This window comes from Hippopotamus amphibius, chromosome 3 (genome assembly GCF_030028045.1).
Source record: "Hippopotamus amphibius kiboko isolate mHipAmp2 chromosome 3, mHipAmp2.hap2, whole genome shotgun sequence".
In the NCBI taxonomy this organism is placed as follows: Eukaryota; Metazoa; Chordata; class Mammalia; order Artiodactyla; family Hippopotamidae; genus Hippopotamus; species Hippopotamus amphibius.
In genome coordinates, this window is record NC_080188.1 from 99,005,649 (window position 1) to 99,021,330 (window position 15,682).

At 53.1% G+C, this 15,682-nt stretch overlaps 1 protein-coding gene across 5 annotated transcripts in view; it reads left to right on the forward strand.

Moving 5' to 3' along the window:
• Positions 1 to 15,682, forward strand: part of AP2A2 (adaptor related protein complex 2 subunit alpha 2) — a 66,103-nt gene that overhangs the window by 21,374 nt on the left and 29,047 nt on the right. For all 5 annotated transcript variants that reach the window (XR_009052611.1, XM_057726817.1, XM_057726818.1 and 2 more), the window contains 2 exons: positions 6,791 to 6,859; positions 14,503 to 14,645. Coding sequence is in view for 4 of the 5 variants with exons in the window: in XM_057726817.1 (XP_057582800.1) it covers positions 6,791 to 6,859; positions 14,503 to 14,645 (212 nt within the window). In the remaining variant the exon portion in view is untranslated. The remainder of the gene's footprint in view (positions 1 to 6,790; positions 6,860 to 14,502; positions 14,646 to 15,682) is intronic.

Consider the following 15,682-nt stretch of genomic DNA (forward strand, 5'->3'; position numbering starts at 1 on the left):
AACCAATGGGTCAAAGAAGAAAACACAGGGAGATTAAAAAAATACTTTGAGATAAATGAAAATAAAATCACAACACACCAGGGACTTCCCTGGTGGTCCAGTAGGTAGGACTCCACACTTTCACTGCCAAGGGCGCAGATTCAATCCCTGGTTGGGGATCTATCCCACAAGCTGCGTGGTATGGCCGAAAGGAAAAACAAAAACAAAAAGCCCAATTCTTTTTTTTTTTAAAGAAATTTTATTGAAATATAATTGACATACAATAAACTGCATATATTTAGAGTGTACAATTTGATATTTTATTTTATTTTATTAGTAACGTATATATGGCAATCCCAATCTCCCAATTCATCCCCCCCTCCCCCCCCAGCCCCCTACTTTCCCACCTGGTGTCCATATGTTTGTTCACTACATCTGTGTCTCTCTGCCTTGCAAACCAGTTGATCCGTACCATTATTCTAGATTCCTTATGTATGTGTTAATATATGATATTTGTTGACTTCACTCTGTATGACAGTCTCTAGGTCCATCCATGTCTCTACAAATGTCCTGATTTCGTTCCTTTTTATGGCTGAGTAATATTCCATTGTATGTATGTGCCACATCTTCTTTATCCATTCATCTGAAAAAGCCCAATTCAAGATGGGTGAACTATTTGAATGTACTTTCTCTGAAGTAGATATACAAAGTCCAGTAAATACATTAAAAGCCATTAGTCAACTGCAAATCAAAACCACAATGACATACCCCTTCACACACACTAGCTTGGATGGCTAGGATAAAAATGGACAATAACAAGTGTTGACAAAATTGTGGAGAAATTGGAACCCTTGCTCTCTTATAGTGGTGATGTAAAATGGTGCTGCCTTTTGGGAAAACATCTTGTCCGTTCCTCAAAATGTTACACGTAGAATTGTCTTGTGGCCCAGCCGTTGTGCTCCTAGGTGTCCATTCAAGAGAAATGAAGATGTATGTTCACACAGAGCTTGTGCACAGTGTCCACAGCAGCTTTATCTGTAGTAGCCCAAAAGTGGTACCAAGCCCCAGATTCATCAAGCGACGAGCAGATAACAGAGTGTGATGTGTGCACATGACGCGGTCATATCCGGCAGTGAGGGCTGAGCACGGATCTGGGCCGCGTGCGAGCGGCGCGCTGGACGTGGTGCTGTCTTCTGTAAGTGGTGGGGAAGCCCTCACAGCAGAGCATGTGCAGCGTCTGGGTACGGGAAGTGTTTAGAGGAGGAAAGGCTACAGAGATGGAAGGTGGACAAGGGGCGGAGGAGGGCAGGGTTGGTGAGGGACTGCTGTCGGGTGTGGTGTTTCTTTTGGGGGAGATGAAAATTTTCTAAAATTTGATTGTGGTGATGGATGCACAACTGAATATACTCCAAGTCATTATTGAGTTACGTGCTTTAAGTGAGTGAACATGTGGTCTGTGAATTCTCTCTCACTAAAGCTGTTAAAACAAGATATACCTGTTAACATTTGTTAGGGTCAAAAGTGGTGTTATCTTCTGTGGCCTAGCAACTTTTAACCTTCTTGGAAGTCGTTTGTTCCAGTCTGCTGCTGCTGCGGATTTCTGTCCTGAAGCCCGTCCTTCCTGTGCAGTAATAAAGAGAAAATGTAGCGTCATCCTGGAGAGGCTTGCCGTGGCCTCCCTGATTGTTACCCCGCGTGGCCCTCATCACAGCACTCCGTGGTGCCCTGCGTGGAGAAGGAGACCTGAGGCCGCGCGAGCCTGAGGGGCCGGCCTGGGGCCACGGAGTGGGCTCCAGGGCAGGCTCTTCCGGAGTTCCTCTGCTCTTCGCTGTGCTGACCAGCTTAAGTATCATTTTGGCAGTGGTGGCTTACTTCAAAGACGGACTTCTGTTTGGTCAACTTTGGGCTTTTGCTTACGCAGTGAAGTCATTTTATACATAGACTGATCTTTATTTCGACCAAATTTTATTGTGAATTTCAGACTTCCTACTGTAAGATCTTGGCGGTTTGGTGTGTTAGTTATAATAAGCTGTGAGAGGCCCTGTACTCTGTTTGGAATTGGACTGTTCCCAGAACACTAACACTGTCAGTTGAGTTCAGGTTGCAAACAAGAAGAAATCGTTAACCAGCATGTTATTACGGAAGAATGAGCAGCAGCGTTAATTCTGGAAATCCAAGGGATTTTTTTCAAAGTCTGTCCCCCTAGAGTGTGTTCTTTGCTACTTACTGGATGCAAATTGTGGCTTCTTTTGGGGCAGTGGTTGTGGGCTAGTCCAGGTTAATCATTAGTTACCAGAGCTCTGACATCCACTGTGGGAATTGCCTATTAGAAGCTTGGTGTTTTCCTTGGCCAACAGACCTGGCGTGTTGTAGGTGGAGACAGCGCAGGGTGGCAAAGACCAGAACCTCTTCACTGTGGAACACAGATCAAGCTACGGGCATGGCGGGCTTGTCCTCGTGTCTCAGCTCCTCTGGCTGACCCTGTTCAGATGGGTTTCGGAGGTCAGAGTAGGGCAGTCATCTCTCCCGTTCTCCCACAGCTGATTCTTCATCTAGAGAGGTGGGATTTGTTGCTAGATCTGCTGCCAGCAGTGTGGGGGGCTGGGCCTGGTAGTGGGGCCTTCTGCGGGGGTGGGGGGCAGTGCAGCTTGAGTGAGCTTGAACGGGGGGCGTGGTGAGGGAAGGCCCCTGGGGCCCCAGCGCGCGTTGCTCCCAGGTGTCCTTGCCATGTGGAGGAGGATGGCAGTTTGGTACATTTCTAGCGTGAGTGTTGATTTGGACACGTTGATCTGTGTGTGGTTTCCACCTCCCATGTCTGTACTCGCCTTTCTTTAAAGCCTCACCTTGGACGGACGTGTGGGACCTGGAGCAATTCCCAGGGGTGTGTCCAGGGCAGCCGCTCAAGCGTAGCCTCGCTCTGCCGGTGGAAGCAACACCCCAGCCAGCAGGGGCCGGTGTTTGTGGGCTTGTCCTTGGTCTCCGAGGTGCTGTCTCCTTGTGTTGATGAGGGCTCCGGGGCACAGTCCAGTCAGTGCCCCTGGTGGTGGACCTGAGCCCATGCAGGTCTGAGGAAATCTCATTTTCTTCCTCATATCAGCTGTCTTTTTCCCCTAGATGGTCAAAAGATTTTTTTTCTTCTTTTTTTTCTTTTTCTTTGTTTTGGACATGCTGTGTGGCTTGTGGGATCTTAGATCCCCGACCAAGGCCTGAACCTGGACCTCGGCGGTGAGAGCGCAGAGGACTGTCAGGGAATTCCCAGGATTTTGTTTTTCTTTAAAGTCCAGTAGTTTTATTAGACTATGTTTTGGTGTGTGCATTATTTGGCGTTGGTATTCTCAGGTATGTGGTGTGGTTTTTTATGTGGTTTTAAATCTCTTACTTTGTTTACTTTCAGGGAAGCTGTTCCAGATGATGCGTCAGGCTGCGCCGCTCACTGCTGGGCGGCCATCTTCCTCAGGGACTGCTGCTTTTCATTCACATGTCTTTGTCCATTTTTGATATTTGCTCCTTTCTCCTGAATCCTTTATCTCTTTCTTCATTTATTTTTTGCTTTAAATAATTTTCTTTTCATTCTTTTCATCTCCTGTTTCTCTCCAGACCTCTGTCGTGTTTATTTTTTCTTCTGTTCCCTCTGTTTCTTACTCTTTTTTTTTTTTCTTTCCGCCCATGCCACGGAGCTTGTGGGACCCTAGTTCCCCAAACTGGGACTGAACCTGGGCTGCGGCAGTGTGAGCAGAGCCCTGGCCATGACCACCAGGGAGCCCCTCGTATTCTTTATTTTTGAGATGATTTCTTAAATTTCTGATTTACCTGATTTTTCCTACCTAGTATCTGAGTTTTTCTATGGAGTTTTACGTGTCCTGCCCGTGTTTCTTCCTGTTTTCCAGCTTGTTTGGCTCTAGAGGCGCCAGTGTTGCTCTTGCCTGTGCGCCGTCTGTGCTGGTGTTGTTCTGCTACTTCCCCTCTTCCGTATCCTCTCCTGTGGAGTGTGACTTGCTTGTTTTGTGTGGAGCTAGTGCTCTGGGCTGTGGCGGGGTGGGGGCTCGGGCCAGGGTGGCTGCCGCATACACTCCCTCTTCCACCATCTCCACCTGGCGCTGTTTCTGGGAGTTCCTGGGCCCTTTCTGTCCCTCGTCATTGCACCAGCCCCCGGTCCTCACACTCTGCCCTGTGAGGTCCCTTGGGTCTGTTTGGGGCTCTCCCTTCTCCTGCCTCCCCTCACCCAGATGTATTGCCCTGAGGTCTTGTGGCTTTTGATGGTTTCCCTTTTGAGGGAGATGTGCTCAGAGATGCGAAGGAATTTCCCCTTGGTTGCAGAGCAAGTCAGAGGCTGTTGTTGGGTTTCAGCCTCACATACCCTGTTCTAGAGCCCACTCTTGTCCTCGGACCCCCGTGCCTCTCCTCCGGGAGAGCCTGGCCTTCCCTGATTAGAACAATGTGTGTGTGTGTTGTAAATTGGTAGATTTAAAAAAAGCTTTGAGGACTTCCCTCATGGTCTAGTGGGTGAGACTCTGTGCTCCCAATGCATGGGGCCGGGGTTCAATCCCTGGTCAGGGAACTAGATCCCACGTGCGTGTCGCAACTAAGAGTCGCATGCTGCAACTAAGGATTTTGTGTGCCGAAGCTAAGATGCAGCTCAGTCAAAATAAATAAATAGTAAGTAAATAAATATTTTTAAAAATCTGTCTTAAAAAAAAACCCCACAGCTTTGGCTGGAAAGCCCCAGCTTCTTGCCCCAGCCCTGGTCTTGTTGCACCGAGGGAGGGCAGCTTATCCATTGATTTCTGTCTCTCTTGCTGTTACCCCTAAATGGAGACTGCATGCTTTAGTTTCACCTGGTGGTTTACGGTCTTGGGTGATGGCTGCAGGTCCCCTTAGTCCGTTCAGCGTGATGCCCTCTGCTCACGCCCTCCTCATCCTTTTGTGATTTCTGCGCTGGGTCTGACTTGGCTCGACTCTGCACAGCACATGCTCCTGCCACGCGGGGTCCTCTGTCTCCCTTGGGCTCGGGGTGGGCAGAGCAGAGTGTGAGTACCCGAGAGGGAGGTTCTCACACCCTTGTGAGTAGCACTCGGGCACACGCGTGCGTGTACACACACAGGTGTGCATGCAGGCATGCACTCGTGCACACACATGTGGGCCCTCCTGTGCGCCGTGCTCCATCCACACTCAGGCCAGCTGTGGGGCGCCGCCTGCGGGTTCTGTGGGCAGAAGTCACCCGTGACCTTGTTTTCGTGGCCCTTTCAGCCGGGTCAGAAAAGCCTACTTCAGCAAAGGTATTACTTTTTCAGGAAAATCTAAGAAGAAGTTTGCCCTTGACCCGCCGCCCCGGGGGCATCAGGCCCGCTGCTCTGCAGGTGTCACTGGGGAGCCTCTTGCAGATGAGGAAGCCGGCACAGCTGGGAGCTCCCTCCGCTCGGCGCCTCAGGGCTGGGAGGGGGGTCAGGGTCCCCTCCCGGCCTGCATCCCTGGTTCCCCGGAGCTTACTGTTGTGCTTGTTTTGTTAAAGATCTGCCCCCCTCCCACACACACGCGCTTGGAACGGCAGCTCCCAAGGACAGGACGTGTTGTTTTAACCTAAGTCGGGCACGATGAACAGCCTGGGGAGTGAGCCTGTCCGTCTGCCCAGTCCCAGCCAGGGGCTTGCTGGGGTGGGAGTGGCTCAAAGGAGGGTTCCGATACTTCAGCAGATGTTGAGCCCTGTTTATTACTGGTGGGTTCCGTTACTTCAGCAGATGTTGAGCCCAGTTTATTACTGGTGCTGTGGGTGGGCCCTGGGGAGCGGGAGGCTGCCTCGCTGTGAGGTGAGATAAGCTCCAAGAGGGGCAGCGATGGAGGCTGGGCAGGTGGGCAGCGCGTCTGCAGGATGGCTTGGTGAGCCCAGCGCGGGCACCGGTGAGGCCCCCGCCTGGCCCTGCGCCGATTCGGACGGTTGCTGTGGAAGCCTCCCATCCCCCGGGAACAGAGTCGTCGAGCCAGGGACTGGCCTGGGGAGGGCCTTTAATAGCAAGCTTCATTCCTGCTTTCAGGAAGCAGAGGAGATTCACACAGGTGCAAACATGCCACTAACCTCACCCTGTGTGATGAACAGCTTCTTACATTCTGACAGTGCTTGTTAAGATGTGTAGCCCTAGAAAAACCACCTCTGCTCTCTAGGCCTGTTTCCACGCCTGGTCAAGGTGGAGTGAAGTGGAACACACGTGCAGGTGCTGTTGAAGGAAGGTGATTTGGCCCTATATGCAGGATGTAGTGGAAGTGGGACTGTCATGTATCTAATGTATCCTTCCATCCTTTTTTTAATATAATGGATGATTCCCAAACTTCATTGAAATTTTTGAAAGTGGACCTATTAGATTTTGTAGGTTGGTGAATTTCATAAAGAAAGAAAATTAGAAGGCTGCAGTAGTTAAAACCTCATACTTTCTAAATTATCTATGGCAGTAAAAGTCAGTTTTAGGAGTAAACTGTTAGCTGATAGTGATAGTTAGCAGTACTTGGAGAATTTCCAGGTCCAGGTCTGTGGCTAAAAGGCAGAGCTAAACATGCGCTGTGGGGTGGCAGCTCCCCTCTCTCCTGGGGGCTTTCATGGACTTGCTGGTCTTGACAGGGAGGGGGCCGCACCAGGCTCTGTCAGAGCCCAGCTTCTGCCTCAGCCGCCTCCTCACTGGCTTCACGTGGAGGCAGGTTGCTTCTTCCCTTGGGCTCCTAAAAACCGTGATTCTGCCTTTAGTTCTGACGTGTTAGTTTTGTCAGGGAATGGGTGTTTGTTTAGAAATCAATTCAAACAAGATGCATTTGTGTTCTTTTTTAGGCAAAAGTAAAGAAGCAGAAATAAAGAGAATAAACAAAGAGCTGGCAAACATTAGATCAAAATTTAAAGGTAAGTGTTTAACCTTTGTCATGAAATGTTCTTTTGTAAATTTTTATAAAGTAGGGACTTAATCTCTTAATCTCATCTTTATTTTTTTCATGTCAAATGAAAGTTAAGTCCTCAGCACAGTTGCTGTCCCAGCTCTGTTGGTGTTAGAGTGAAGCCACGGTTATTCTGGAGTGTTTGTTGGTTTGTGTAGAAGTGAGCAGGTGGCGGGGCCCCGCCTGGGACTGGCCTTTTCACAGGGCCTGGGAGGATGCTGGTCTCCAGCTGCTGCCTCCCTCCCCTGTGCTCCCGCCCCGCCCCTGTGCTCCATGGGAGTCTCCGCTGGGGAGCTGCTCTGTGGAGAAGCCCTTCCTGCGTGGATGTGGCTTCCACCATGTCCGTGAATCATGCACCACGTGGCCTGACCTGCTCAGGGAGACAGCCTCTCTGTGAGCCAGGCGGGGGGTGGACCCCTCCCCTGAGCAGCCTCACTTTGAACAGTTGTAAAGTGTGGATTTTCAGTCTTGGGACAGTGGGAGGAAGACAGGAGTTCTTGGAACGGGGGCTTTCTCAGGGCGTGAGGATGGACCTCCTCATTGTGTGATCAGCTGATGCAGAAACGGGTGGGATTTGAGCTGCCACCAACACACACCCCGTGGAGCCCCTGGGGAGGTGTTAGGATTTACTGTTAACCAGGCCCGAGGATCCTCTGAGAAGGTCTATGAAACTCTGAGATTGTATGTGAAACTGTTTCCTTATATGTATGTTTTTGGGGGGGGTCTGTAAGTTTCATTGCTTAAAAAATTTTTTTAAATTTAGACTTAATTTTTTGTGGAGCGGTTTTAGGTTCCCAGCAAAATTGAGAGGAAGGTGCAGAGGCTTCTTAGCCCCATGTCCCCACGTGCGCAGCCTCCCTGTTATCCACATCCCTGCCAGAGTGGCTCATTGTCACAGTGAGCCTACACTGACATGCCGTCGCCCCCCAAGTCCACGCTTCACATCAGGCTTCATTCTTGTCGCACATTCTGTGGGTTCTGGCAGATGTAGACCAACACAGAGCGTCCCAGCCCCACACCAAGCAGTGTCACTACCCTGAGGACCCACTGTGCTCTGCCTGTCCGTCTCTGCCCTGCCCTGTCACCCAGCTCTGCCGGCCGCTGACCTCTGTATCGCCTCGCTGGTGTTGCCTTTTCTAGAAGGCCACAGAGTTGGAAGCGCACAGGATGTGGCTTTTTCTCATATGCTTCGTTCACTTAGTTACATGCATTTAAGGTTCCTGCATGTCTTTTTGTGGCCTGAGAGCTCACTTCTCTTTAGCTGGGTGATATCCCACTGTCCCGTGGACCAGTGTCTCTACCCATCGCCTATTGAAGGATGTTTTGATTGTTCCCGGGTCTTGGCAGTTATGAGTAAAGCTGCTGTACACATCTGTGTGCAGGTGTGAGTGTGGACGTGTTTTCAACACTGTGGGTAAATACCAGGGAGCATGATTGCTGATCCCATGGTGAGAGTGTGTGCAGTTGTGTAAGAAACCGCCGAGCTGCCTCCCACAGGGGCTGCACCCTTGCACCCCCGCCTGCGCCGGATGGGCGTTCCAGTCGCTCCACGTCCTCACCGCATCTGGTGGCGTCAGCGTCTGGATCTGAGCCGCTGCGATAGTGTGTAGAGGTGTCTCATTGCTGCTTTGTAACATGCGTCTCCCTGGTGACGTGTGCTGTGGGGCATCCTTTCATGTGCTCGTTCGCCATCTGTGTACCTTCTCTGCTGAGGGGTCTGGAGCGTCCACTGCTTCCTGAAGGGGGCTATATAATGTGATGGTGAGAGCTAGGCTGCGCTGACTACCCCCAGCTCACACCTGCTCTGACAGCCAGTCACTAGCTGGGTTACCCTGTTGAGTGACTTACCCTTCTGCGCCTCTTTTCCCAGACGTTAAATGGGGTGCTGACGTGGAGCAGACCCCGCGATGGGGTTGGGGGACAGAAGATTGACTAGAGGGAGGTAAACAGAGGAAACAGGTCAGCTGGGGGTGGAGGAGGCCGCAGGTGGAGATGTTGGCCTGTCAGCGTTGTCACTAGCCCTCGAGGGAGCTTCAGAGAGCAGACTGCCTGGTAGGGGGCCTGGCACGGGCTGGGGACTCTGCTCGGCCGTGGCATGTAAGCCGAGGAGGGCAGATTCTGGCCCTGACAGAGCTGACTCGCCTCCGGCACCTCTAGACCTTCGTGGAAGGGACGGACCGTGTCTGCTGCCGCAGCTGGGTGCGCAGAAACCCAGGCGCGTTCCTGCGGGGGAGCACAGCGCCTGAGAAGTGTCATCGTGTGGCTGTTACAGGAGGAGTGCATGGCCTGAAGATGGTGAATCTTCAAACTGTCTGTAAACGTTTGGGGACAAACGAGGTTTCCATAGTTTCCTCTGCCTCTGAGCCTGTCTCTGCTGCACCCTCCTGGGTGGGCAAGGAGGCTCCTCTTCTCTGTTGACCGGTTGGCATTTATGGAGCCTGTGTGCCCTGAGTGGCAGCAGGCAGGGAGAGCCTGCTCCTGTCCTCAGGAGTGTGTGCTCTCGGGGCCGCGCTTCCGCGTCTCCGTCCACGCTGCCCCCCGGAAACGCAGACACGCTGTTCTGCTGCACTTACTGCTCGTGGCCTCAGTAGAAGAGAGTAGGAAGCAGCAGATGAAACAAAATTGAATATATTGTATTTAACCTGGTGTACCTAAAATATTACCATCGCAGCATGAAATCAGTAGAAAAAGGTATTGAGATAGTTTACGTTTTTTTTGTGCCAAGTCTTTGAAATGTTACGCACGGAACACAGTTCAGACTAGCCGCAGGCCACGTGCTCATTAGCCACGTGCGGCTTGAAGCTGCCACGTTGGCGAGCGTAGACCTGGACCAACTCTTCCACTGAAATCAGCTTAAAAAAAGACACAGTGTTAAAAAAACCCTTGAAAGCATCATAGAGTAAGAAGAAGAGAGGAGAATTCCTGGGCCCATGGGAGCAAGCACAGCACTTGTCTCTGCCGGACGGGAGCTTGCTAACCCAGAGGAGCAGCCCTGAAACGGGCCTGGCTTGGGTGCCTTCAGTCTAGAGGGCGGTCATCAGTCAGGGTGATTCTGCCCCCAGGGGACAAAGGCCCTCCCTCCGGGGATGGGTGCACTACACCCCACGGGGCACAGCACGGCCCCCCAGAACCACCTGGCCTGAGGAGGCCCAGTGCTGAGGTTGAGCAGCTGTGGTCTAGGAGCCCACCAACGTGAGGCCTTCATTCACTGTGGACAGAGGCCCGAGAGGCAGTGCCCTAGCGCAGCAGTGACCTGAGAGTGAGCCCGTCCTGCGCAGACCTGCAGCAGAGCGTTGCATGCATTCCTGTGGGGCAAGAGGGTCCCGTCGCAGGCTGAGTGATTCCGACAGGGACTTTTCAAGGCTGTTGTCCCGCACCTGGTCACAGATGATCAGGCATGCAGAGAATCCGGACGGCACGGCGGGGACCAGAGAGAGAACAGAAACAGAATCTCAGAGGCCTGAGCCCAGATTCAGGTCATGGTAGAGAACTAGGTCTACTGTTTTTAAAGAAATAAAAGACAAACTTGAAAATTTCAGTGGGAAACTTGGGAAGTATAAAAAGTGATGTAGGGACTTCCCTGGTGGTGCAGTGGTTAAGAATCCGCCTGCCAGTGCTGGGGACACGGGTTTGAGCCCTGGTCCAGGAAGATCCCACATGCCGCGGAGCAGCTAAGCCTGTGCGCCACAACTACTGAGGCTGCGTGCTGCAGTTACTGCAACCTACGTGCCCTAGAGTCCATGCTCCGCAACAAGAGGAGCCACCTAATGAGAGGCTGCGACAAAAGAGTAGCCCCCACTGCTGCAACTAGAGAAAGCCCACGCACAGCAATGAAGACCCAACGAAGCCAATTAAAAAAAAAAAAGTTATGGAGTGGATTTTGAAATAAGACCAAATGGAAATTCTAGACCCAAAAGATAGAGTAACTAAGATGAAGAACTTGGTGGATGTGACGACAGGCATGTTGAAGAGAGACTAGTGTTCTGGAAGGTGGGTAAGGAAACAGCCTGTCCCAGATGTAAAGCAGGAGCGCAGGTAAGAGACCTGGGATGTAGTAAAAAGGCCTGAAGGTTAAATCGACCTCCTGGGAGGAAAGGAGAGCTTTTCAGAAGTCATGAAATTCAGCAAACCTCAGATTCAATAAACAGTTACAATAAATAAATAAAATGAAATCTGCAGCTAGACACGCTATTGTGAAAATGCAGAAACCCAAGACAGGAAATCTTTGAAGTCACCAGAGGGGAAAAGAGATGGGCTATCTTCACAGGAGCCGTGTGGACGCCGACGTGTCACAGGGCTGAGGGCAGTGGATCGGAGGACGGCCCCACGGCGCTGAGAAGTAGCAGCTGGCTAACAATGTCCTTTAAGAGTGAAGCTAAAAAAAGACCTTTGCCAGACAGAAATGGAGAGTTTCCCAACAGAAGACCTGTGCCAAAGCAGAGTCTGAAGGATGTGCTTCAGGCCAGACGCAGATGGAGGAGAGACATGGTAGGCGAGCTGGTGAGTGCGCAGGCGGCCATGGAGTTAGCCGTGCATGGAGGCGTGGAGTTCTTGATGGCAGATACGCAGAGGCGGTGACACTGGGACAGGGCCTGGGACACGAGGGCCGCGTCCACAGAAAGCCTTGCCCTCGGCAGAGCTGGAGGCAGTGGCCTCGTGCGTGCTGGCACCAAGGGAGGGCGTGATGCTGCGTCCCAGTCCAAGCCCAGAGGGGCTGCTCGCGGGCTGGGGCCCCCGCCCTGCCCTGGCCACCCCGACCCCGGCTGGCCTGCTGGTGGAAGCCGCTGAATGGGAGGGTGTTAGCATGTCAGCGGGCCTGCGCTCAGTCTTGGAGCCTCTAGAAGACAGCAGTTGTGTCGTCCTGTCCAGAGGCGGGAGAGTCTTCTCGTTGCTGGTCTTCAGAGGTTTCCCAGGAAACATGCGTGCACCTGCCCATTCACTGCTGGGTGCTCCCTCCCAGGTACCAGGCGTCAAAAGGTGGATAAAAAGTGTCCGTAAGGAATGTGTACTTTTACAGGTAAAGAAAGCCTTGAAAAACCACTCCCTATCGAGGGAGCATGAATGCGTACGTACGAGGGCTGTCACCCGGCTTCACCACTTGCTGTCACTTTGCCCACGTTCTTTCATATTTTGCTCTTCTTTTTTTCTTGGGATATTCTGACAGAGTAATTTTTTTTTAAATTGGCTGAGACACAATTTACTCACAATAAAATTCACTTATTTTAAGTGTGCACTTTGAGTTTTGGCCAGTGCATGTATTTGTGCAACCATCCCCACAGACAAAATAGAGAACTTACCCCCCGCCAAATGTTCCCTCGTGTCCCTCTGTACCTAACCCCCTCCCCAGCCCCCAGCAGCTACTGATCTTTCTGTCCCTGCAGTTCTGCTGTTTCTAGAAATTTCACATGAAAGGAATAGAGCTGCGTGAGGCCTCTGGCGTCTGCTTGTGGTGACAGTGTGTGCATTCGGGGTCTGCCCTTGTGGTGGTGGGTGCCTCACGGTGTGCGGGCTCACCAGCCTGGACGTTCAGGTTTGCTCCTGTGCTCACGGCTGGGCGTGGGGCTGCCGTGAGTCCTGGTATGGGACTTGTGTGGACGCCTGGTGTCTTTCCCTTCAGGGAGGTGGGGGGGTGGGGCACGTGGAAGGTGGACGCTTGACCTTCTAAGAGCCTGCCGCACGTTGCCCGGAGTGGCCGCACTGCACGCTGTGTGTGAGTTCCCAGCTCCTCCACACTGGCCAGCACGTTGTGTGGTTAGTCTTTCAAATCTTGGTTTTTCTAGTGGGTAGTGGTACCTTACAGCAGTTTTAATTTGCATTTCCCTTTTTTAAACAATTGAATTCAGCTAAGTGCTATGGAGAATAAAGAAGATGCCCCAGGTCTGAGGGGAACCTGGGGAGGGCAGACTTAATACCCTGGTGCCAGCAGTTCTGAAGCACCTCACAGCCCAGGTGGGGCTTTAGCTGGGCCCCAGAAAACACGGGGGTGCCCCGCTTGTCCATCCTGGAGATCTGGGTCTTTTTATTTCATTGAACACAAGAAGAGGGTAACTTGTTGAGGGTTAGGGTCCGTGTTGAACGCCCATCTCAGTGAGAGAAACGGTGAAAAAGGATCCCAGTTAAAAGTCCTCTAGGAGGATTTGGTCACTGGGGCTCAGATGTGTTTCCCTGGAGACATCGGCTCTTGCCCTGTGTCACGGCATCAGTGGGGCCAAGACCATTGACTCTTCTTGCCTGCACCGTGGCCCTGACCTTCCTGTTCACTCGGCCTGTAAGTGCGTGCGCCTCTAAGACTCCCAGTGTTGGGCAGGGCTGCGGAAGGGACCCTGGGTCCAGGTCCTGCAGCAGCAGACACCGGTTAGGGTGCTTTGGAGAAAGAGCCCCTCGGGCCTTCAGGCTGTGTCCAGCACGCAGGCTGGCCGGCCGCTCTCTGGGCTATAACTGAATGGCAGGGGCCACTCTCCAGGGGGTGAGAGGAGGGGACAGCACCTCTGGCTTGTCAGAGGAGGCTTCTAGAAGGTGCTGGGATCCGGGCAGTTCTTGAGGGGCGGCAGGTGGGTAGGAGAAGGGGGCTGCTGCTACTTGCTGTGGGCTGAGTGCCCTGTGTTACAGATGCCCTCCTGTGGAGACAGCGACGGGTCCCCGCCAGGAAGTGACAGAGCTGGCTCCTCAGGTGCACCAGGGGTGGGAACCAGGCCTGGTCTGATTTTGTATTGTTTGTTCATTAAAATGGCAGTTTGCTACTGAAAAGAAGGGAGGGTTTCTCAGCGCTCCCCCAGGCAAGGTGCCCAGCTGGCTGGCTGACCCGTGATCTCCTCTCACCCCAGGAAATCTTGGGGGGTTTATTTCTTCTGTGTGCTTAGAGGTTGGCCAGTGCTTGTCCCTGGAGCATGAGCTACCTGACCCCTTACCAGTGAGGAGCAATGCTGTCAATGTCTTCCTGGTTCCCGCGTCCTGTTTGGCCCACACGTGTCCTGCACCGGCCCTTGACAGTGTGGCAGCGGTGTCACGGTGATGCCTAGCTCAGAAGATGGCCAGCCTTTCTGCTCGTCACCTCTGTAGTCTGCTAAGGAATGTTTTACACGTCTCGGGGCAAATAAGAATCTCTGGTGTGTAGGACGGCAGTGTTTAGTGGGCCTTTTAAAAGTGGCATCGTGTTCCGCCAGCGACGCGTCACAAGCCCGCCTTGCCGTGATCTCCTGTGAGAGGCTTAGTCTTGCTGTGATTAGGGTGAAGAGACAGAAGCCCATCTGGTCCTTTCGTGTGTGATGGTTAGAGTGGATGATTTGTCCTAAAACTGGGTGTAATGAAAGATTATTTAGAATGTGTTCACCTGCCTAAGTTAGTAAACGTATTTAAAAGATTAAGTTGCTGGTTAAGGCCGGTGGCCCTGGCGGGGTTGTGGTCGGTTAGAGTGAGGCCCGGGGCTGTCCTGGGAGGGCCGTGCTCCTGCTGCCAGGGCAGCCAGACATCAGGATCCCGCCGCGCAGCGCCCGCCTTAGCAGCACCGCACACTCGCGGCGGCACGTCTGGCCGGGCTGGCTGGCCTCCTGGAGGCCGGCCCCTCGTGTCCTGCTGTCTTGGCTCTGCCCTGCCCCCACCCCCTTTCCGCAGGCGACAAGGCCCTGGACGGCTACAGCAAGAAGAAGTATGTGTGCAAGCTGCTCTTCATCTTCCTGCTGGGCCACGACATCGACTTCGGGCACATGGAGGCCGTGAACCTGCTCAGCTCCAACAGATACACTGAGAAGCAGATCGTGAGTGCGCGGCGCGCGGGGGCCCCTCCTCGCTAGGAGGCCATCTGGCGTCCTGCTCTGTGTCCACACCTTCCATCTGGTCTGGGGTTTCCCAGGGGTTTAGGCGGGAGCTGCACCGAACCCAGGCTTGACATCATGGGCACCGTCTCCCATGGGCTCGCCTTGTTGATGTGCATCACACGTGAACTCCCCCAGCGGCCCCTGCTGCCACTGCCTGTTTCTGAACCAGCACCACATCCACGTGGTGTAAGAGCCAAGGGCAGGTCGCGGTCCTTGCCTCCCCCACCACCCCGGCTTGCATGTCTTCAGAGGTTAGAGTGCCCGGTGCCCGTACCTGGGGCCCTCCAGGCTTAGTAATTGTAGCCCTGCATCCTCCTGTATTATTTGTGTGTTTTCTTGAGTTACAAAGTAACATTTTCCTCTTCTCCAAAAATTTAACTTACAGAAAGTGAAAAAATACCCTAGATGCCCCAGGAATTTTAAGTGTTGGTATTTACTCAACAAGAATTTGTCTAGTGTCTGCCATGGACCCAGAAGTGTGCTGGGGGTCCCTGGGGACACCGTGACCATAGGCAGAGGTGGACCCTGCTCTGTTCCAGCGGACAGTTGGCGTCAGGCAGCCCCGCACACAGGGAACAGAGCTGCGGCCAGCGCGCCGTGGAGGAAGCGTGTGGAATGCTCCGTACCCTGAGAAGGGGCGGCTAGTAGGGAGGGCTCCCTGCGGGGGCGGAGGGACGTCTGGAGCTGAGGCCCAGAGTGCTCCGGGGGCGAGGCAGACAGAGCACAGCAGCTGTGAGGGCATGCATGCGGGAGGCAGAGTGGCTGGAACCCAGCGAAGGAGGCGAGCTACCCCAGAGGCCGGTGGGGGCTGAGAGGTCCCTGTGTCCCTGTGTGGGGAGGCCGTGAATGGTGGGGGGGTGACACGGGGCTGGAATTTGGCCTGGTTTCAGAGGAAGTCGGGGCCCGGAGACAGAGGGGAGAGTGGGGAAGACAGCAGCCAGCCGGGTCTCTGGAAGTCAGCGTAGGGGCCCCGTCCC